The sequence below is a fragment of the Eleutherodactylus coqui genome, chromosome 13 (genome assembly GCF_035609145.1).
Source record: "Eleutherodactylus coqui strain aEleCoq1 chromosome 13, aEleCoq1.hap1, whole genome shotgun sequence".
NCBI classification, from domain to species: Eukaryota; Metazoa; Chordata; class Amphibia; order Anura; family Eleutherodactylidae; genus Eleutherodactylus; species Eleutherodactylus coqui.
Window position 1 is genome coordinate 114,553,873 of NC_089849.1, and position 22,026 is coordinate 114,575,898.

The following is a 22,026-nucleotide window of genomic DNA, read 5'->3' on the forward strand; positions in this document are numbered from 1 at the left end:
TCATGGCTTGGCCTATAATGGAGGGAACACACATTGGATTTCAGGGCACAACTGAATAAATTCCGATCACATGACCGGGGCAGGGTTCCCGCGGCCCCCCATGACAGCTGCAGGTTGTCGGTTACCTCTGCTAACTGACAGCATGGAGCTGTCACGTCCACAGCCCATGTGGCTTTAATCCCCAGAGGAAGCATGTTTTTACTTCCCTGGGGATTAAAGCCCACTAAAGCAGGACGTAAAAAGGCAATGTGGTGGTCACTAAGGGGTTAAAGGGGTTTTGTCATTAGAAAAAGAAAATCAATACTTACCTATTCCTCCTCAGCCATTCTTCTTACTGCCTCTTCTTCAGTCCCCGGATCACCTCACTGCAAGCTGGCCGGATCCTCTTCTTGTTAGGATGCATCTATTCTTCATCCGGCAGGTCAGTGTAGGTTACGTCACTAGTGCCAATCTATTGCACTCCCTGCTAGTCTATGAACGCTTTATCACTAGTGACCGGGTACACTGACCTGCAGGAAGGAGAATGGACACTGTCACCGGAAGAATTGGCCGGCTGGAGGTGAGGTGACCCAGGGACCGCAGGAGACTGGAGAAGATCAGTGAGAAGGTGAGGTTAGAAGACAGGGGAGGAATAGGTAAGTATGGTTTTTTTTTTTTTCTAATGATAGAACCCCTTTGAGGACCATATATTAGTGATTTAAAGGGTTTGTCGGACTTGAATTCTTTAGTTTGTGCTCCCCATAGTCAAACATAATAAAAGGTCCTATGTTCACTTCTACTGGCTTCCCCCATGTCCAGGGCTCCATCTCCATTCTCTACGCCGAGGCTGTGAATGGAACATTATAGGGTAATGCACGCAATCACAGACTTCAACCCTTAAATGCGGAGGTCTGCGACTGGTTGCAGCAGCCTGTAATGTCTCATACACACGCTGCTGCAGCCTGTAAACAAAGTCAGGGCGTTGGAGTGCGAGCATCAGGAAGAGGCGAGTACTATTAGGTTTTGACATGCGAAGCACGGATTTAAAAAAAAACAAACAATTTACTCAGACAACCCCTTTAAAATAAATAAAAATCTGTTCAATTAATGTTCATTAAAGAAAAATCCCTGTCTGGCGGAGGGGAGCACATTTTTCACCCATCCAGTTAATGATTCACTGCTGTAGAATATAATAAGAGAGAACATTTGTCTTAAACTAGCTAACAGCGAATCTCAAACGTAGTAAATAGATTTCCCCGATTAATCCTAGTGGATGGAGAACCGAGAAAAACTTGTTAAAAGGCGAAAAACAACACTAAAAAAATTGCCCACTTTAGGCCTTCACACGGGCGTATGTGAATCTGCACGCACCAAGGCATAGCGCTTCTTGCAGAACAATGCTTTTTTGCGCACCGGCGTGTTTTACTGTACTTTTCCATCCGCAGGGCATGTTCATTTTTATGCGGCAAACAAAGAGGTGGATTCAAATTAGTCAAATGAGTACCAGAGGTGTTCTTTTCCAGTGAAATTTCGCAGCGTATCACGCATTGACTTGCCTATTGTGTGCACATCTGCGCGCGCCGCACTGCTTACTACGGGGACCTGTGGTGCGCAAATGTGCAGGAAAATATGCTGCGTTTATTTTTTTTAAATCAATGGGTTTCATTCTCTGCGCATAAATCTTGCGCAGATCTCAGTCAAATTCCTGCGATACATCGCAAAAAGTAATTGCGGATGCAATCGTCTTTTCGATGAATGTACGCAATGCACAGCATTTTTGCCCGCGCAGAAGTAAGACCCCTCACTCCTCTCCAGCTGGCATTCCTGCTTTTCTATCTATTTTCCTACGAAGCAGTGAGCGTTTCCAGAGAAAAGTAGATACACAGCAGCAAATGAAGGCAAAAATTGTCCTCAGGTGCTCTAAGAACCATCTTTAGGTTGAAGATGTATCAAAAAGTTACTCTTTATTCCTCCACAATAAAATAGCTGCCGACGTTTCGACCTATATAGGTCTTCATCAAGCTCAATGTCTCTATCAATATTAATTGCATATGGGCGGAACACTCGCATCCATTGACTTTAATGGAGACTGTCCACGCAGAATTTGCGCAAAAATAAAGCATGCAGCAATTTTTCTTCCACTCACGGTATCCGCAATACCTCCCCGTACGTCTGAGCGAACCGGCGAAAGTTCATGCCTTTCAATGCCCGCGTATTACCGTATGTCGTCCGCCGATCATGGAATCCACAATTTAAATCCGCCCTTGTGATCCTGGCCTTATAGAGAGTTCCCAACGTGGCAAATTTATGCATACAGACGCTTGTCTGTACCCGTATAAGACACAGACTCCGCTAAATACATCTGAAGACACGCTGCTTGCAAGAAAGTGTAGTGTTAAATGGATTCTCCAAAGTTTTCCGACTTGTCAACCAGAGTTAGCACCAGCCATTCTCCGCTAAGCAACCTGCTATGTTCCTTCCCCGGTTACATAGCAACACCTCTTGCAACCCTTGAACAGTTTCTCACACCCGTCGGCAGTGTTAAGGTCGCAGGCCATAATTACCGGCCCTCGACACCTGGAAAGACATGCTAATGGTCTGCGAGACAGTCTGCAGTCTGACCTTTCCATATGATGTAAGGGTGATTAATTCCTCTATTGCTAAATGAATGGAACATTATTGCACCGTGGTCCCGGCCCTTCTTCCTCAAGCACCCGCCCAACATTAAGACCGCGCACTTCTTTATTTCCGCTTGGCTGGTTAAGATGGCTGCCAGCGAGTTATCTTGAGTGCTGCGGCTCCATGCCAGACAAGAAACAATTTAGTAGAGGCTTTAATAATACACAGCGGGAAGGATTGTAAAAATAACCTGTCATCCCTTTAAACAAAGCATTCTTTACAACCAACTAAATGTGATGTTGTCAACGCTAATAATAGAGATAGTAATAAACAGTAATGGCTTCACGGCTGACAGATCGCAAATGCAATCACGTACTGCAGTAACGCACCGCATTACGTGAGACAATACAAGGTGTAGGATCATAGGCTTCCTTCTAACCCGGAGCGACGCTTGTGCAATAAATGGTTAAAACCTGTATTAGGCTTAGTTGGCGCTCATGTCACTTGTAACAGAAGCCCCAATGCTTCGAAGGATCCGTGATGTGGCGGATCCAAACAGTCACCGGCAGACTTCATTAATGTTAATAGAGTCCATCAGGGTGCCAGTAATTCGGACGACCTGAGCCCCGCAGACCTCTCTGCAGGACCCACTGGCTAGCACAATGCAAGCCAGCACTAATTTCACGAACTATAGCAACTGTATAATGCGCAGGAAACCTGTCACCGCCATCTTACTCCTAAAGCGAAGGCTGGGCTCACGCGAACAGGTCGGATTCAGTCTGCGGATATCCGCAGCTCAAGACCTGCGAGTGATCGAAGCGGGGAATGACATCCGATCGACTGCCCACACTATAATATTCAGTTTTCCTCTATCTATTAATTGCGTATGCACTGCGGATCGCACACATCCGTAGAGATCAATGGAGTCTGTACGCACGGAATCCTCGCTAAAGTAGAGCATGCTGCAATATCCCTTTCGCTTGTAGCATCCGTGATTCATACCGTACATCCGAGCGAACCAGCGATTGTTAACCCTTTCCAATCCACTGTCTGACGTCTAAAGACATTATGATTTAAGGCTGCACAGCTCCGATGTTGGAAGACGGCCGTCGGGGTTCTCTTACTGTATGCTGCCAGCCTCTCTGCTGTTGGAACCTATTCAATGTGTCACTTCATGCAGTACTGGCTTTAGCCAGCATACAGCGCCATTGTGTAACAGCAGAAAAAGAGTAAGCCCCCTAGGAAAACCAGAATACAAATTGGATTGGAAAGGGTTAATACCTTTCAATGTCCGTGTATTACCGTGCATCATCTGCACAGACGGCGATTGCAGGATATGCAATTCAAATCTGGTCGTGTTAAGGCTGATTTACATGGGCCGATCACTTAAACGATAGTTTGAGTGACAGCTTTAAGAGATCATTTTGCGTAAAGTATTAAGTAGCTACTCAGCTACTTAAATACCAATTAGATGCGCAAATGAAGCCTTCCCTGAATGAAGTTAATAGCCTGAGGGCTTTTATCTGCGCTCAGATCCTTGGTTCTCCAGGGGGAAACAATGCTATCAGCACTCCCGCAGAGAACTGCTGATACAAGTGAAGGACAATTTTTAGGTTGGACTGAATTTAACGAGCAGCTAGCAGTGCCCGAAAAGCACACGATGGGCGCACATTTACACGCACCGATTATCGCTAAAACGATCGCTGATTAGCAATTTCTTAGCAATCATCGGCTGGTGTAAATGGGCTTTAAGACTGGCCTAACTTCACTGGCTAGCAGAGGATAAAAAAATCTGCCACTTATATTGGTCTTTTTTTAACCTAATGAGCCCATGTACATACACATTAGGTTCCAAAGTGATCTTGTACTACATGCAAATCAGCAGAGAAGAGTCATCTGGCCGAAAAGAGTCACACCGATTCATGAGCTGTCCAGCCATCCCCACAGAACCCTTCTCTTGATAGACAACTTGTTGCAGACCTCATTGCACAAAAAATCCTGTCTTTCAAGAGAAAGGGCCTGTCGTTGGCTGGACAGCTCATGAATCAGTGTGACTCTTCTCAGCCAGATGACTTTTCTCGGCCTATTTACATACAACGCTGGTAGCTTTGGAACCGAATTGCAGAGGTGTATGGACTCATTAGAAAATGAGAGGGTATGAGAAGTGACTTGATTTTTCATCCCCTGCTGAGCAGTGAAATCCGTTTTAGGAGTGATATAGTGGAGACAGGTTCTCTTTAAAATGCTAATTAAAATTACCATTGGACAGCTCCTGTATCGAACAGGATTGGTTTAATTAAATTATGGAATTGCCATTTATACTCCAAACTGATGGCCGTGGTTTGCAGAATAGCTTTGTTCTTACTAGCACTAAAGGGGTGTTGGGAAAGCCCAAGTGTTTAGTGATAAAAAGGGAATATCATCCTGACTGCTCTGTTCTACATCGTGCCAATAAGGCATCATTAGTGACAAGTAGTCGGGCTACAAGAACACATGAATGGTACCACAAACAAGACTCCTCTCGCCATGTTGGGAAAAAAAAGAAGGTGTATAAAGACCTTGTTTCTGCAGAAGATTAGCTGTACTTACCAAAGCCGGCAGTAGCTTATCCGCAAAATATACAAAGCCGGCGCCGAAAGAAAAGCCAACAGCAGCAGGGAGGAAGGCCCACCTTCCATATTGGCTGGACATCTCTATAGCGGGGGCCAGGAGAGACCAGTAGGAAGCCGCCAGCATAACCTGTGAAGCAGAGAATTGATAACGGCTGTCATTTATGCAGTTGTAATAGGTCTGTGATTATATTCTGTCAATAAAAGCAGCTTGCTGCGCCCTTTGAGCTCACATCGTAAAGAGAATCTGTCAGCCCTCCTTGTCTGAACTAGTTAATTAATTTCAAAATTAATTAAAAAATTAGCCCCAAGGAGGAGGAGTTTTGCTGCAAAACCAGGCATGCAGTTACACCCCCCCAAACAGACCACCAGCAGAGAGGATCATCTGGTCATCCAACAAGCATGAGCTGTACCAACTGTTTCATTGTCCGCCATCAAAAGACAGGGGGCGCCATTGTTACACCCCACTGTCTGTCGGAACCATTTCCAGGTGCTTGGCTGAAGAACATTTGGTCTCATGGCCCCCATTACATCTATGGCCTTTCACACCCACTTAACGTCGCCTCCATTTGCAGTGGTATTGTGAATGACATAACTGGATGCCATGGAGTGGAACCAGGTTGTTTTCAGCAACGAATCCAGGTTTAATCATAGAATGGTGGAGTTGGAAGTGACCTCCAGGGTCATCTGCTCCAACCCCCTGCTCAGTGCAGAATTCACTAAATCATTCCAGACAGATATTTGTCCAGCCTCTGAACACTTGCATTGAAGAACTCGCCACCTCCCGTGGCAACCTGTTCCACTCATTGATCCCCCTCACTGTCTAATATCTCATCTGTGTCTCCTCCCTTTCAGTTTCATCCCATTGCTTCTAGTCTTTCCTTGTGCAGATGAGAATAGGGCTGATCCCTCTGCACTGTGACAGCCCTTCAGATATTTGTAGACCGCTATTAAGTCTCCGCTCAGCCTTCTCTTCTGCTAAACATTCCCAGATCCTTTAACTGTTCCTCATATGGCATGATTTGCAGAACGCTCACCATCTTGGTAACTCTTCTATGAACTTGCTCCAGTTTGTCTATGTCTTTTTTAAAGTGGGGTGCCCAGAACTGGACACAGTATTCCAGATGAGGTCTGAGTAAGGAAGAGTAGAGGGGGATAATGACCTCACTTGATCTAGACTCTGTGCTTCTCTTAATACATCCCAGAATTGTGTTTGCCTTTTTGGCTGCTGCATCACATTGTTGACTCATGTTCAGACTATGATCTATTAGTATACCCAAGTCTTTTTCACATATGCTGCTTAGCCCAATTCCTCCCATTCTGTATGTGCTTCCTTCATTTTTCTTCCCCGGTTGTAGGACTTTGCATTTCTACTTGTTAAATGCCATTCTGTTAGTCGCTGCCCACTGTGCAAGCTTTTCTAGATCTTTTTGAATCCTCTCCCTCTCTTCCCTAGTGTTAACTATCCCTCCTAACTTTGTGTCGTCAGCAAATTTGATCAGTTTCCCATCAATTCTCTCCTCTAGATTATTTATAAAAATGTTGAACACCTGATACATTCTTCCACTTGGATGTTCAGCCATTTATAACCACTCTGAGTACAATCACTCAGCCAGTTGTGAATCCACCTAACAGTTTATTGTCAATCCCATATTTGGTCATTTTTTTCAAAAAGTATGGTATGAGATACTTTTAAAGTCAAGATATACTATATCCACCGCATATCCCTGATCAACCCAGTCAGTGATTCTATCATAGAAGGAAATTAGATTCGTCTGGCATGACTTGTTTGTTACAAACCCACGCTGGCTCTGGGTAATTATTCCATTTCTATCCAAGTACTTGTGTACATGATGTTTAAAATTTGCTCAAAGTTTAGTTTGGACGCTGAAGACACCATGTTTGTGCCTGGAGACCTAGAGGTGAGCGCCTCAATCATGCCTTTGCTGTGGAGTGGCACACTGCCTCCTGTTAGTGTGATGGTCTGGTGAGTAATCACATACTACAGTTGGTCATCCCCATTAGTGGTACAAGCGACAATGACAGCTGAGTGATATGTTCAGGACATCCTGCAGCCACATGTGTTCCTCTCATGGCGGCTTCCAAGAGGCATTTTCCTTTTATAAATCAAATTTTTATTCAAGGTTTTTACGATACAAAATTATTTACATTCCCACAACAAGAGTGCATGCATAAGATCTGTCAAATCTAGGCACAATCACATACTCTTGGGAGCAGGTCACAAAGTCACCTAGTTATCAACCAGGTTTGCATAGAATCTAGGGCTTATAAGTTTCTAGTATTTATAAGTCATGATACAAGGAGACCTGAGAACTATGGAATGCGCAATAGTACATGACAAACTAAAAGCAATACAGATCATGAAAATAAGCCTTAAAGAAATTGAAAGATAGGTATGGGGAGAGGGGGAGGAAGACCACCGCTCACTTAATCCACACGTCAGAGGCACTTACGGTTTTCCATGGGAACCAAATCTGCAGGAACTTGTCATAGGTATTTTTAGACCAGCTATGGAACTCCTCTAAGTTATAGAGGAGATCAACTCTTTCCTTCCATTGCTTTATGGTAGGAGGCATGGTCTGTTGCCAGAGAAGGGGAATTAGGGCTTTAGCTGAGTCTATTAGGGAGGCTAATAGTTTATTCTTCAGAGGGTGGAAGGATTTGGAAGGCTTCCATAAGAAGAATATCTCTGGAGTGAGAGTGAAGGTAGGAGATATTAATTGTAGTATTTTTTCCACTTCCCTTCAGAAGGGGGCCAGAATCGGGCACGACCACCAGATATGCGCATAAGAGCCTGTGTCGCCCTTGCATCTCCAGCAGATATTTTGTGGAGCCAATTGTGGTGTCCGGTACCATCTGGCTAATAATTTGTAGTGGGATTCTTGTGCTAAAACGCAGGGCGACAGGCCAAAGGAGGTTCTTAGGATCAAGTTAGAGTCAGTTGGAGAAAGTGCAATGTCCAGCTCTTTCTCCCAAGAGGAAAGAAATGCCGGTTTGTATGTGGTGGTAGGGGTAATGAAGCTTTTGCGGAGAAAGGAAATTTTTCTCAGAATAGGTTTGTTTTCAAGCAGGACCTGTTCGAAAGGCGAAGCAGGTCTGGTAGATTTGTGTATTTTGAGGAACTCCATGAGAGTATTTTTAATTTGTGCCTTATGTAGGAAGGAGAGATTTCCAGGGGGGTCCAGCGTCTGGATTATAGTTTCTGGGGAGAGGTGAGCTAGGGACTGAAGGTTTCATATTGTCATAGGTCCAAGTCTCTTCCATATCGATGCAGAGCAGGAGTCAGATGGATGACTAATCTACAGATTGATCGCAATGGGAGGGCTGGTGAGGGGTCCGGAGCAAGGTTGGGTCTAAGTTCGTCCCACACCTCACATGGTCCTCTGAGAAGTCTTGGTTTCTGAAGTGACTTCTTACGGGTAGCCACAAATCATCAATCAGGGAATTTCCTCCCCCTCCTTCTGCAAGTACCCGGGGAAGTTTATCTTTAGAGGAGTGAACCAAAGTTATCCAATAGCCTAGTTGCGAGGCTTTGTAGAAGTCCTCCAGGTTGGGGAGACCGATGCCACCCTCAGCGCCCCTCTTTGTCAACAAGCTATAGGCCACAAGTGGCATTTTCCAGCAGGATAATGCTTGGCCGCACACACATAGGGGTTACAGGAGCCCCCACAACATTGTCACACTTGCATGGCTGCCCAGTCATATTTATTGCTAATAGAACATGTATGGGACCATCTGGGACGCCAACTTCAACAGTCTATGAGTTTGCACGATCTAGAAGCTCAGTTACAGCAAATATGGAGCAAAATGCTGCAGGATACAAAACGGTACCTCTATGCCTCCATGCCCGCCTGTATCACATCTTGTACCCAAACTAGAGGCGGTACAACAGGGTGCTAGAGCCTCCATGCCCGCCCATATCACATCTTGTATCCAAGCTAGAGGCGGCCAAACAGAGTATTAGAGTCTCCATGCCCACCCGTATCACATCTTATAAGACATCTGGGACGGGCACTGTGATTGTAAGATCTTCATTAAGTTGTACTTATATAAATGTACACTATGAAGGTTATTTTTATGCTTGAGAAATGCGCCAAAGTGCGCCGAAACGCATCGCATAAGTGATTTAATGAATAAATATGGTTATTTAACCATTAGACCCAGCACAACAGGGTACTAGAGCCTCCATGCCCACCTGTATCACATCTTGTATCCAAGCTAGAGGCGGCACAACAGGGTACTAGAGCTTCCATGCCCACCCGTATCACATCCTGTATCCAAGCTAGAGGTGGTAGAACCGGGTACTAGAGCCTCCATGCCCACCCGTATCACATCTTGTATCCAAGCTACAGGCAGTACAACAGGGTACTAGAGCCTCCATGCCCACCCGTATCACATCTTGTATCCAAGCTAGAGGTGGTACAACAGAGTCCTAGAGCCTCCATGCCCACCCGTATCACATCTTGTATCCAAGCTAGAGGCAGTTGCTTTCCATTACGGCAACTTCTATAGGAGCTATTGTTTTTGACAGTGTACTTTTAAGATCATTGAGAACACAACAATGATGGGGCACCTTTCTTCGCATTCATGGCAAATGCAAGCACTGTAATCTCTAGCGCTCCCACTTAAATGAATGGAGTGACAGTACACATGTGCAACCTCCACTTCATTCATGTAGGGACCTTTGGGATCCCCCATTCTTGAGACTAGTAAAGTCCCAGTGGTCACCCCTCATTGATCATGAAGTGATCCCTTATCCTGTGGATGGGGATAATTTTAGATCTTGGCAGAACCCTTTAAGACAGAGCTGAGCAGAGCTTTTAATGACTCCTCAAAAACTTCTGTTGTACTGTCGATTTGTTTTTCTTTTTTTCATTCTTTACACTTCATGGAAAAGGTCCTTAAAAGTTGATTTATCACACGTATAGACACCTCATATGATTTGGTTCCACTTTAAGACCACAGTTTGCCATTTGTGATTACTATAAGGGGGTGGCGGTGGGGAACACATTATTTTAGTAGGAGGCTGAAAGAAAGGCTTTGTAAGCCATAAAACAGCCCCCCGCTGCTGTTCTCCGTAATATGCAGAGCATTCAGAGAGCAGGGCTTTTTTTTGTTTTTACTAGCCGATATTTATGTAGCGGCAGGTTTCCACAGTACATGTACATCTCTTGCTGGGAGAAATATTCATCACAGCCGAGCGCCAGGATTTACAGCATAGAAAAATCATTCATTAGCCCACACCGCTCCTCGTAATGCTCCAGCAATACCGCTTGTATATAGCGCCGAACCAACGGAAAGCCACATTAATCAGCGCTTTACTATTATGGATTCAGTACATTTTTCACTTGGAGAAGTGATTTATTAATAAGGCAGCGCTGAGTGCCAGGCTTCACTAGTAGCGCCCCTCGCGTCGTGAATCACGGGCTCTTGCAGCTTGTGACCCCTAAGGCAAGTAGTGGACCGCCAGACAATTCTTCAGAATGTATCAGCGGTCTGGGGAATGGAATCCTAGTGCGCCGTGATGTATAGCCAACGTCGTGATGTATATGCGTCACGCACACCGATAGATGAACGGCTATTCAGCTCTCAGACTTCACAGCAAAGTGGCACAACTTTCCCGCGGGCACCTTTCTTTTCCTTATAACAATGGTAGTAGACAGGACTAATTGCATTAATACCATTTCCTTTAGCTCTGGTGACTTTGCTGCAGATTTCTCTTCTGGTGACAGCGCTCCTGCTTATGAAGAGGTTTGGCTGCGTTAGGGTCAGTTCAGGGTCTCTGCTCCAAGCCCTAATGCAGGTGTAAGAGCAGCCTTTGTAAGAGGCAGCTCTGAAAACTGTATTTTGTATGGATATTTGCATATATTCAGCTACTGTGTTTTGCAGAAAATAAGCCCTGGCCTGATTTTTCAGCATTTTCGGGGAGGCTTGAAATATAAGCCTTACCCTGAAAATAAGACCTAGTTACATTACTTAAAAAAAAAAAAAAATAGGAACACATTACCCAGCAAGCTCAGTCCAGGTCCCTCCCGCTGCTTTCCAGAGCCTCTGCGCCATTCTCGCAGTCCTCGGCTGCCCGCACAAAATCACTTCCTGGTTACAGGATTCCTATATCTCGTTTCCACGAAGTGATGGCTGTAAATAGTTCTAGCGATACATTGAGCGCCGAAGCTCAGCCAATCAAGAGCAAACCGCAGTCATAATTCACACATCCCGCCTCCACAAAGTGATGGCTGTGATTGGTTCTTCAAGCACTGGTTGAGCAAGCCAATTCATAAAACCATTGTTTGATCGCTCAAAATACCAAACAAATGGAGTGAATTTTGAGCAGTCAAACAGTGGGTTTTGTTTGCCTTGCATACATAATGAGTACACTGTTTACTCATTATGTACGCTCCCTGGAGGAGACAATGGACACCTGCTGGTCAGTAAAAAACCATCACATAAACAGACGCCCAGCTGAGCAAACAACTCGTGGAGGAAATGCTGATGATTAAAAGCCATTATCTGTATGAATAATTTTATTCAAAAATGTCGTCAGTTCATTAAGCCATGTGGTTGTTTAAGCTATAATTGTAGCGTGTAAAAGGGCCTTAACTTTGTCATGTGGCAAAATTCTACTGAGCAGGTCTGCTAATTCCCCTCCCTTTTTGATTACCTCATGAACGCTCCCCATGAGAATCACCTATCAGCACGCAATATGTTGTAATGTATCTGAATGTCACACCTCCTTTTTTAAAAGGTAGATGCCCTCTGGTTTTACATGCAGTCTGAGAAGAATCTAACACTCCTCCATGTCTATACATATTTTATTCCTCGGTTCCTCTGAAGTAACCATGACTCCATAAAATTTCCAATGCGAACAACAGGTAAACCAAATTAATTCGGGCGAAGCCGGGTATATCAGCTAGTAGTTCTATAAATCATTCCAAACTGTTAGAAGAAGAGTAACAGGAGAGGCTGCAGAGTGCCTGTTTCAGCAGCATGCATGCCGCAGGCAGTGAGCAAGCTCTAGCAATCCTCTTCCATCCATCTACAAGAAGCAAAACCTCTTAGATTTCAACTTAAGTAACCCTATGTTTTCAATGATAACAAATTTTACAATCTGAACCTCAGGTTTATATTTTAATGTTGCAAATTTAAATGAAGAGAAACCAATAAGCCCGGCATGTTCCAAAACGTATGGTTGCCATGCAGACACTTATTTCATAGCTCAGCGTGCCATCTGCTCAGTAGACATATAATATCAGTAACAATACAGTGTATGAAGCAATGATGTAAACACCAGGAATACTGTGTCAGATCAATACACACGGCTTTATAAGAGATCTACAGTCAAGTCCCAGTTTTAGGAGCCAAGTGATTACAAGAATGGGGGCCCCTCTAGCAAAGGAGGAGATGAAGGCCGCCTGCAGATGGCCGGGTCGGATCCGGCAGCGAGAATTCTCACCGCGGGACCCGACCCCAGCACCTGCAGAGAGCAGCATGTACTCACCCGCGCCCCGCAGCTCCGGATCTTTCATGTGCCGGCTGCCGACGCAGGCGCATGCGCAGACCGGAGCCGGCGGCCAGTGAGTGACGTTTCATGCTGCGGAGATTTCGCGCGGACAAACCGCAGCCGTCTGCCTAGGATTGCGTTTGCTAACACAATCCTATGGCAGCTTCCAAGGGCGGAAATTGCGCGGGAAATCCCGCCGTGGAATTTCCGCCCATCTGCAGGCGGCCGAAAGAAGCAGGAGTCGCACATGCTCCATTATAGTCCACTGGATAGTAACATAGTATGTTAGGCTGAATGAAGACAATGTCCATCTAGTTCAACCCGTTTGTACCCCCCACCTTGTTGGCCCAGAGGAAGGCAAAAAAAAAAAAAAAGAGCCAATTTAGCTCATTTGGAGGAAAAAAAATTCCTTCCTGACTCAATAATGGCAGCCAGAGTAATCCCTGGATCAACACTTGCGATAAACAACCCACTGGTCACCTAATGTCTATATTCTGTAATATAGTGCTCTAGAAAGGCATCTAGTCCCCTCTTAAACTCCTTTCTAGATTTTGCCATCACCACATCCTCAGGCAGAGTTCCATAGTCTCACTGCTCTTACAGTAAAGAACCCGCTTCTGTGTTGGTGATGAAACTTGCTTTCCTCTAAACGTAGTGGATGCCCTGTTGTTACCTTCGCAGTCCTGGGTATAAACAGATCCTGGGAGAGATCCTTGTATTGTCCCTTCATGTATTTATACATAGTTATTTGATCGCCCCTTGGCCGTCTTTTTTTCAGGGTAAACAATCCTAATTTTGATGCCTCTCTGGGTATTCCAGTCCTCTCATTCCATTTATTAGTTTAGTTGCCCTTCTTTGAACTCCGTGAAGCATTGCTACATCCTTCTGAGCACCGGTGACCAGAACTGTACGCAGTATTCCATGTGAGGTGGTTTCCGTATCCCTCATAGACTATAACCTTTTCATCCATCTCCTCATAAAGAATGTTGTACATAGGACCTTTCCCTTACAAGAACGGTGGGGGTCGCAGTACTCCAACTAATAACATTTCTAATGTAAGTGGGACTTTTTCATAAGTAGTTTTGGAAAGAACGGTCCACTTTGTATGACTTCTGTAGACTGAAGGAAGGACCAGTCTCCGTGTAGTTTTTCCTTATCACTAGGATCATCCTCTACCGCCGCGGTTGGGATGGTCAGCTGCTCCTGTCATGTGTCTCTTACTGACGTCTTGAGAATCTTTCAAACAACAAGTGTTCTGTTCCCAAACAATGGTCACTGGTTGTAAAACACTGAGGAAAATAGATGTACACTCTGTTCAACATATTTATCAATGACCTGATAGAGGGGCTGCACAGCAAAATATCAATATTTGCAGATGACACAAAATTATACAATATAATTAATGCAACGGAAGACAATGTGCGGCTACAAACGGACCTGGATAAGCTGGGGGCTTGGGCAGAAAAATGGCAAATGAAGTTCAATGTTGAAAAATGTAAGACTATGCACATGGGCAGGAGGAACGGATGTCACCAATATACACTAAATGGGGTACTGCTAGGGAAAAGTGATATGGAAAAGGATCTAGGGGTATTAGTGGATAATAGACTAAACTGGAGTAACCAATGCCAGTCAGCTGCTGCAAAAGCTAATAAAGTCTTGGGGTGCATTAAAAGAGGTACAGGGGCGAAGGATGAGAACATTATCCTTCCACTATATAAGGCACTTGTCAGGCCTCACATGGAATACTGCGTACAATTCTGGTCACCGGTGCTCAGGAAAGATGTCACAGTGCTTGAGGGGGTTCAAAGAAGGGCAACTAAACTAATACATGGAATGACGGGACTGGAATACCCAGAGAGGCTATCCAAATTGGGACTATTTACTCTAGAAAAAAGAAGGTTAAGAGGCGACCAAATAACCATGTATAAGTACATGAGGGGACAACACATGGATCTCTCCCGTGATCTGTTTACACCCAGGACCACAAAGGTAACAAGAGGACATCCGCTACGATTAGAGGAAAGTAGGTTTCATCACCAACACAGAAAGGGGTTCTTTACTGTAAGAGCAGTTAGACTGTGGAACTCTCTACCGGAGGAAGTGGTGATGGCAAAATCGATAGAGGAGTTTAAAAGGGGACTTGATGTCTTTCTGGAGAAGAAGTATATTACAGGATATAAATATTAGGTTAAGTGTCAATCCTGGTATATAGGCAGGTAGGAACTATTAGGGGTTGATCCAGGGAACAGTCTGATTGCCATTAGGGAGTCGGGAAGGAATTTTTCCCCCAAAAGGGCTAATTGGCTTCTGGCCTTGGGGTTTTTTGCCTTCCTCTGGATCAACACAGTAGGATAGACAGGCTGGACTAGATGGACAATGTCTTCATTCGGCCTTACATACTATGTTACTATGTTACTATGTTTATAGAGTAACGCTTCTGTATCTTCCTAGGAGGATTGTGTTCATAATGTACATTGCATAAAAATGTGGAATGTCCTGATCCCAAATAAGGGAAAAACCACCAGGATAAAGAGTTTATAGGATCATTTCACTACTCGGGAGCTCTAGAATATCACAATAGGATAAGCAGACAGATTTGTAAGCAGATACATACCGTATATACTCAAGTATAAGCCGACTTTTTCAGCACATTTTTTATGCTGAAAAAGCCCCCCTCGACTTATACTCGAGTGAGGGTCCTGTGCACCATTGCTTTCAATGGGGCTGTGGCTGCTGCCTGGTGGCCCCATTGAAAGCAATGTTCTGCCAGCAACCCTTGCAGTGATTTTCGGGGAAGGGCTTTAAATAGAAGCCCTTCCCTAAAAATCATCCCTAGCTGTAGTAAAAATTTAAAAAATATATGTACTCACCTGCCTGCCCTGCCAGGGGCTCGGGGTGCCTAGCCACTTGTCATCCCGGCATTGTAATGAAGTTCTTTCAGCAGGCGGGCATTTAAAATCCCTGCCTGCTGAAAGGCTGCATCTGATTGGCTGAGAGCTCAGCCAATCAAAGGCAGCACTCAGCCAATCATTGAATGACAGCTGAGCGCTGCCTGTGATTGGTCACAGTGCTCAGCCAATCACAGGCAGCGCTCGGCCATTCAATAAATTCAGCGAATCACAGCAGCCCTGGCCTATTGAAAACAATGGGAGAGCTTTACGATCCTCTGCCACAGCTGTGGGAGGGGATTCTTTACTACCCGCGGGGAGTCCCTTTGTCCTCCTGTATAAGGCCACGCTAGGCTTATACTCGAGTCATAAGTTTTCCCAGTTTTTTGTGGTAAACTTAGGTGCCTTAGCTTATATTCGGGTCGACTTATACTAGAGTATATATGGTAATTGCAACAAATATTCGAATTTATTGCATGCAGTAATTCTAACAGCACTAATGAGTTTCAGACAGGAACATGCACTGAGGTTCAACTATCACATGGGGAAGTTTGCAAGAAACACTTTCAGTTTGTAAAGAAAAAAAAAAACAGTCACCCGTGCCCCCCATGCCTACTTTTGAACACCATTTTAGTTTACAAAGTTACTCAACTTATTATATAGATTACATTGACTTGGCTGCTTAGTAGCCCATTTAGACCCAATGATTCTCGCTCAAAATTTGCTCAAAGCTGTCTTTTGAGCGAGAATGGTTGGGCTTAACTGCACGGACATCGTGCAGTTTTCGTGAACGAGTCACTCCTCGCTCCATTCTAGTTTTTTTGAATTGAGAGATGAACTCTCATCAGCGGTGCAGGCTGTTATCACAGTCGGCAGCGCTGATAAGATTCTTTCAGCTCGTGTCTCACTGGTAGTTGACAGCAGGACGCCAGCCGTTATTGCGGAGAACAATACAGCTGTTTGCTTATGCAAAACAGCTGTATTGTTTGCCAAGACATAGCAGCGGTGTCCTGCTCCGCCTGCATAGCTCTTAAATAGCTACTTAGCTACTATAGACTATGCAAAGATGATTGCTTAAAACTGTCATTTGAGTGACTTTTTTAGTGATCACCTGTCAATGTAAATAGAGTCTTAACATCTGCATTTGAGGGCTTCATTTTCCTGCTCCGTTTAGGGAGCAGGAAAGGGGACTCTCCTCTGGCCAAATGGGTCCATCTTAACACCGAACCAAAGAGTGCTGAATGGACTTTATTGACTATAATGGGGTACGGTTGGTTTCTGTTCATCAGCATGGCATTTTTCTGGAAAAAATAGTTCTGCATGCGGCCCTTTTTCTTCCGGTATTTTGTGCCGGTTCTGCAAAGGAACTTCCGATCGGAGCTCCAACGCAGATGTGAAGGTAGCCTTACTTCTCTTGTACTGATCCCGAGTTACAGCCTGTATTATACCCCAGAGCTGCACTCACTATTCTACAGCTAGTTATTGGAATCAGTCAATAACCTAGATGACAGGACCGAGCTCCTATAACACAGTTGGAGGTCACGGTTCCTGCAGCAGCATACTACACAGGTAACTCCTGGATCCCATGTAGTCCAACTTCATCAAACTTACATCAATGCTGGGTTCTACTTTGAACTCTGGTTAGCGGGAGGTATGGAAATTGCAGCTGTAATAGACACGCTAATATTTTACTGTATCGCATATCAATTGCTGCCCGTTAACAGCAGAGAAGCATTCAATATACAGATTGAGGGGGGGTTTGGAGGTAAACTTGGAGAAGCAGGCAGCAAAAAACTTTGCCATTGCAAAAAATTGCACACACCTTACAGAACTATCTTTTTGTTGCGTTTTTGCTTTTTTAATATATAAAAGCTATTTTTGGAGACTTGGAGCTGCCAAATAGACATAATCGCCGAGTAGTATAATTAGAGCCTCATATCGCTTTGTGAGACATCGGTATTGTGACGGCAGATGTGCCTCAGCCAAACGGAAATCACTAGAGAGGTCAGCATGCACCTCATTCCACAAGTGCAGAACTCTCCAGGGAACAGTCTAATGCATGGGTATAGAAGGATTGTGCAGGGCCGGGAGAAGGGATGAGGGCTATCAGTTTAATGTTAGATTAACATTATTAATCACACATAATGAACACGAGGAATGAAATAGTGCGCAGCAGAGGTGATTACAATCAATTTCATAGACGACTCGGTGTAAGAAAGCCGACCGTTAGGAGTCATAAACCACAGTAAAGAACAAGTTGATAAAATATCTCCAGGGAAAACGTCTCATTTTTACCTAAAAACACTATGGGAAAAATGAACTCAGACCGGTGTTTTGTATACCATACGAACGGATTTTTGCTGCGGAATCCACAGTCGGCGTCCTCACGCGGGATTTGCAGCAAATACCACTTGTAGTATGCTAGGTAAACTCGCCTTTTCCTTCACACTTGCAGAAAGGAATTGCGATTTCCGCAAGCACAGGGAAAAAAGAAATTGCAACATGCTCTATTTTGGTGCCGATGGAGCCGCCCAACCAGCAGCCCATCTGCAGTTGACATTGCGGATAGGCCGCGGGCAGCCACGTCATCGCCTAGCGACGGTGTGGGAGAAACAAGCATTTTTTTAAAAAAAGTACTGTGCATGACTGATGGCGAGCGTCCGCGGTCATCCACAACTATAGAAGAGACAGGTATGTGGGGTCAGAGACGGAATCCGCTGTGGAATCTGTCTCTGCCGTGTGCAGGCGGCCTTAGGCCTCATGTCCACGGGGAAAATCAGATCCGCTGCAGATTCTCCATGTAGAATCTGCAGCGGGTCCCTCCTGCCCCGCGGACATGAGCGCCGAAAATAGCAATTTAAAAGAATTTACCTATCCGGCGCGGGCGACGAAGCTCTGCTCTTCCTCACGGCCGGATCTGCATTTTCGGCCGGCGGATGAATTCCTGACGCCGGCGGCACGTCGCCGGCACGTCGTCGACGTGCCGCGCGCATGCGCCGGGCACATCCGCCGAGCCGAAGCAAGGGAGATGCGGCCGTGAGGAAGAGAAGAGCTTCCCGGTCCGCTGCGGGTGAGTAAATGCTTTAAATTCCTATTTTAGGTCTCCCGCGGATCCGGACGGCTTCCATAGGCTTCAATAGAAGCCCGCGGGAGCCGTCCCCGCGGGAGACCCGCATGAAAATGGAGCATGGTCCAGATTTTTTCATGCTCCATTTTTTTTTAAATCACTTTTATTGACGATCCGCGGGTATTTATCTACCCGCGGGTGGTCAATGCATCCCTATGGGGTGCGGATCCGCATGCAGGAAATCCGCTGCGGATCCTAAATCCTATTTTCCCCGTGGACATGAGCCCTTAGGCTTCATGACCACTTGCACCCACGGAGTCCACGGCTGAATCCCGCAAAAGAATCCGTGCGTGCTCGCGGTCATGGACGTAAAAAAGACAATTTCTTACCTCTCCGGATCCAGCGCGGATCTCCTCCGTGCTGGCCGGATCTTCTCTCTTCAGCGCGGCGCATGTGCCCGGGTCACATAGGCGTTTACCCACCTTGCTCAGACATTACGTATGGCAGTGGTTATATAGCAGCAGCGAGTATTGTTCATGTTACATTAGGGATGGGGAAGGTGCGCGACATACAGGTGGAGCAAATATGGGAAGTTCTCAAGGGGTTCCCCTACAGGTGAGGTATGGGAAGCGATTGGGGTTCTGAAGGAGAAGAACCCCACGTGCCGTCATCAACTGCACTCAAGGCTTGACAGAATCAATAGCATGGGCAACGCATCTGTCTTGGAAGGAGCCGCAGACAGCTGAAGGTTAGATGATTATCACAGTCCATTCATCACCTCCTGCCAATAAGGTGGCTTGTTAACCCCTTAGGGACACAACCTAGTCTCATTGCTCAGATCTAACATCTGCTACTTTATGATGTAATAGGTCCTAAATGCTGTTACATGTCGACGGGATCCTGAGACGGCTTCTTCATGACAGATCATACCGGACGTTACAATAGAAATCACAACCTTCCCCCCCCCCCCCAATACAGTGACTGATGCCAGACACACACGGTTAATAACACGCACTATATAGCTACATGGGACGGTTTTTAAACGTTCTTTTGTATTGTTAGGACGCTATTTGGATTATTAAATTAGCAGTATTTTTTCACATTTTCTAAAAGATGACAAAGATTTTTTTTTTTTAAGGAACCGAGTCAGTTCTGAAGTGGCTTTGAAGGGCCCAAGTATTAGAAACCCCCATTCATTGCCCTCCTTTATGAAAAGCTGCACCCCTAAAAGTATTTACAATAGCATTCAGGAAGCCTGCAGACGCTTTACGTATTTCAAGGGATGTGTTGCAAATTTTAATACAGAATACAGTCATACAAGATCCTGCTTTTTGGGGGCAGGTGTCACACTGATAAGTGGTTTGTCACACTGATAAGCGGTTTGTCACACTGATAAGCGGTTTGTCACACTGATAAGCGGTGCCCTTTCTTATCCTCTTTTTGGAACATGCACTGCACATTCTTTGGATCCTTCCCTTCTTTTTAGTTTGCTGGAAAAATATTGCCCTGCTATAATGTGTGTGGCCGCGCTTCCAGAAGTACCGGGGCCCCTCTTCCTGGTCGCCAAATATTAGGGCCTTGATCACCACCTCTTGAAATGAAAAAAAATGTCCACAATGGGCCTGCACACCAACAAAGCATGCGTGCCCTATATAGTGCCCCCTGTGCACAGGCAGATTCTTGTACCACATCCTCTAGTCCTGCATGGTGCTGTACGGCTTCAGTGATCCAACAGGTCAATCCCATGAAAATAGGGGAAAGCCAGTATAAAAGTTACCTAGGCAGAGGTGGCAGCCCTGGCTCAGCAGCGGCCGCACCAGATTGCACACAACTGTTCCCATAACTTGCAGGAGGGGGCCATCAATCCTGTTGTCCTTCCCTTCACATATCCTAAACCTGCGGGTGTACCCTGATGTACTCTAGCATTCCTGACCCCTATCACAGGCCTCTCACTAGCCAAGCCATAAACCTACTGCACACTGATGAGGGGCAAAAAACCCCAAAACAGCTGTCTGTGTATGGATTCTGGCATGGCTTTCAATTCCCAATCATTGTTACAAGGCTTGTATAAAGAGTCTAACATTGACTTGCAGGAATGCTGCCTTCCAATAGGTGGCGCTGCAGAGGTATTGTCCCATCTCCCTTATTTGCATATTACCCAGAGGAGCAAGAATGGCCTTATAAGTCTCCTCACTCACCTTCTAGGTGCTCTCCCTAAGGAGAAAAGATAGCGTTCCTGACCTGATGTACTCTCACACTGCTAATACCTGCTCTCTTAGGCCATGCTCACACAAGCATATCACTACAGCATATTCTGAGCGAGGGTCTTGGCGTGTAATATGCTGTACCAATCTGCCATAGGCGGCCATGTTTACCGCTCACATGACTTGGGTGAAATCCACGCAAGGTAAATCGCAGCATGTTCCATCTTGGTGCATAACACATGCCTACGTGCCAAGATAGTACATGGCTATGGGCAGCACGCTACCAGAATACGCTTATGTGGGTTCAGCCTAACTTGGCAGGCACTAGAAGCCAAGCCTCCCTTTAAAATCAGGGACTCATCAACAGCAATTCCCATTTTAGGGGTGTATGCCCAGGGCAACCATGGCAGTGAACTGGTCTGTGAGGGGTGTCATTTTAAACAAATGGGGGGTGTTATGTGGGTGGGCACTGCTCATTACTAGGATAGTGGAGGAAGGTCAGGATCGCCCTAGTACTAGAATAATGACACCACACAACAAATAATCGGTGCAGACAGGTCTACAGAAAGGCACATTCTCCATAACAGAGGAGATTGGATTTCTTATTATGCTTGACTGACAGCTAGTAAATAAATGCCCCATAGTGCGCGCTCCCCGCCACCCCCCCCCACCCCCCCATCAGCAGGAAAAGCAGATTATACGGCCATTATACAACACCTTGCTCTGCCGCAGACATGTGGATGTGGAGCAGCCAGGGGTAAATGCTGCCGCAGCCGGCTGGGTCACGCTGATGGAGGAAATGATCTCTCCTCCATCAGCCTGGGGCCGGGTCACACAATCGTAGGTGAATTGCGTATTACGCATGTGTAATATACGGTAAATTGTGGCAATTCAAATACATTGAATTTGCAAACACAAACACATTTGTAAATATTCATTGAGTATAATGAACGGGTAAAAAAGAAAGCAGCGCGTTCTATTTTACCGCGCATTACGCGCCATGGAACCCTATTGTTCTCTATGGGTCCATACGAAAATGCTGTACGCACGCAATTACATTAAGTGCGACGTTTTTACGCAACGTTGCTAAAAGACAATAGAAGCAAAGTAAAAAAAAATGAAGAAGCCCTGAAGC

The 22,026-nt window shown here is 45.4% G+C and overlaps 1 protein-coding gene across 3 annotated transcripts in view; it reads right to left on the reverse strand.

The window, feature by feature from the left end:
- SLC39A11 (solute carrier family 39 member 11) overlaps positions 1–22,026 on the reverse strand; it is a 430,238-nt gene that overhangs the window by 353,570 nt on the left and 54,642 nt on the right. For all 3 annotated transcript variants that reach the window (XM_066587684.1, XM_066587683.1, XM_066587682.1), the window contains one exon: positions 5,188–5,337. In XM_066587684.1, the coding sequence (XP_066443781.1) occupies positions 5,188–5,337 (150 nt within the window). The remainder of the gene's footprint in view (positions 1–5,187; positions 5,338–22,026) is intronic.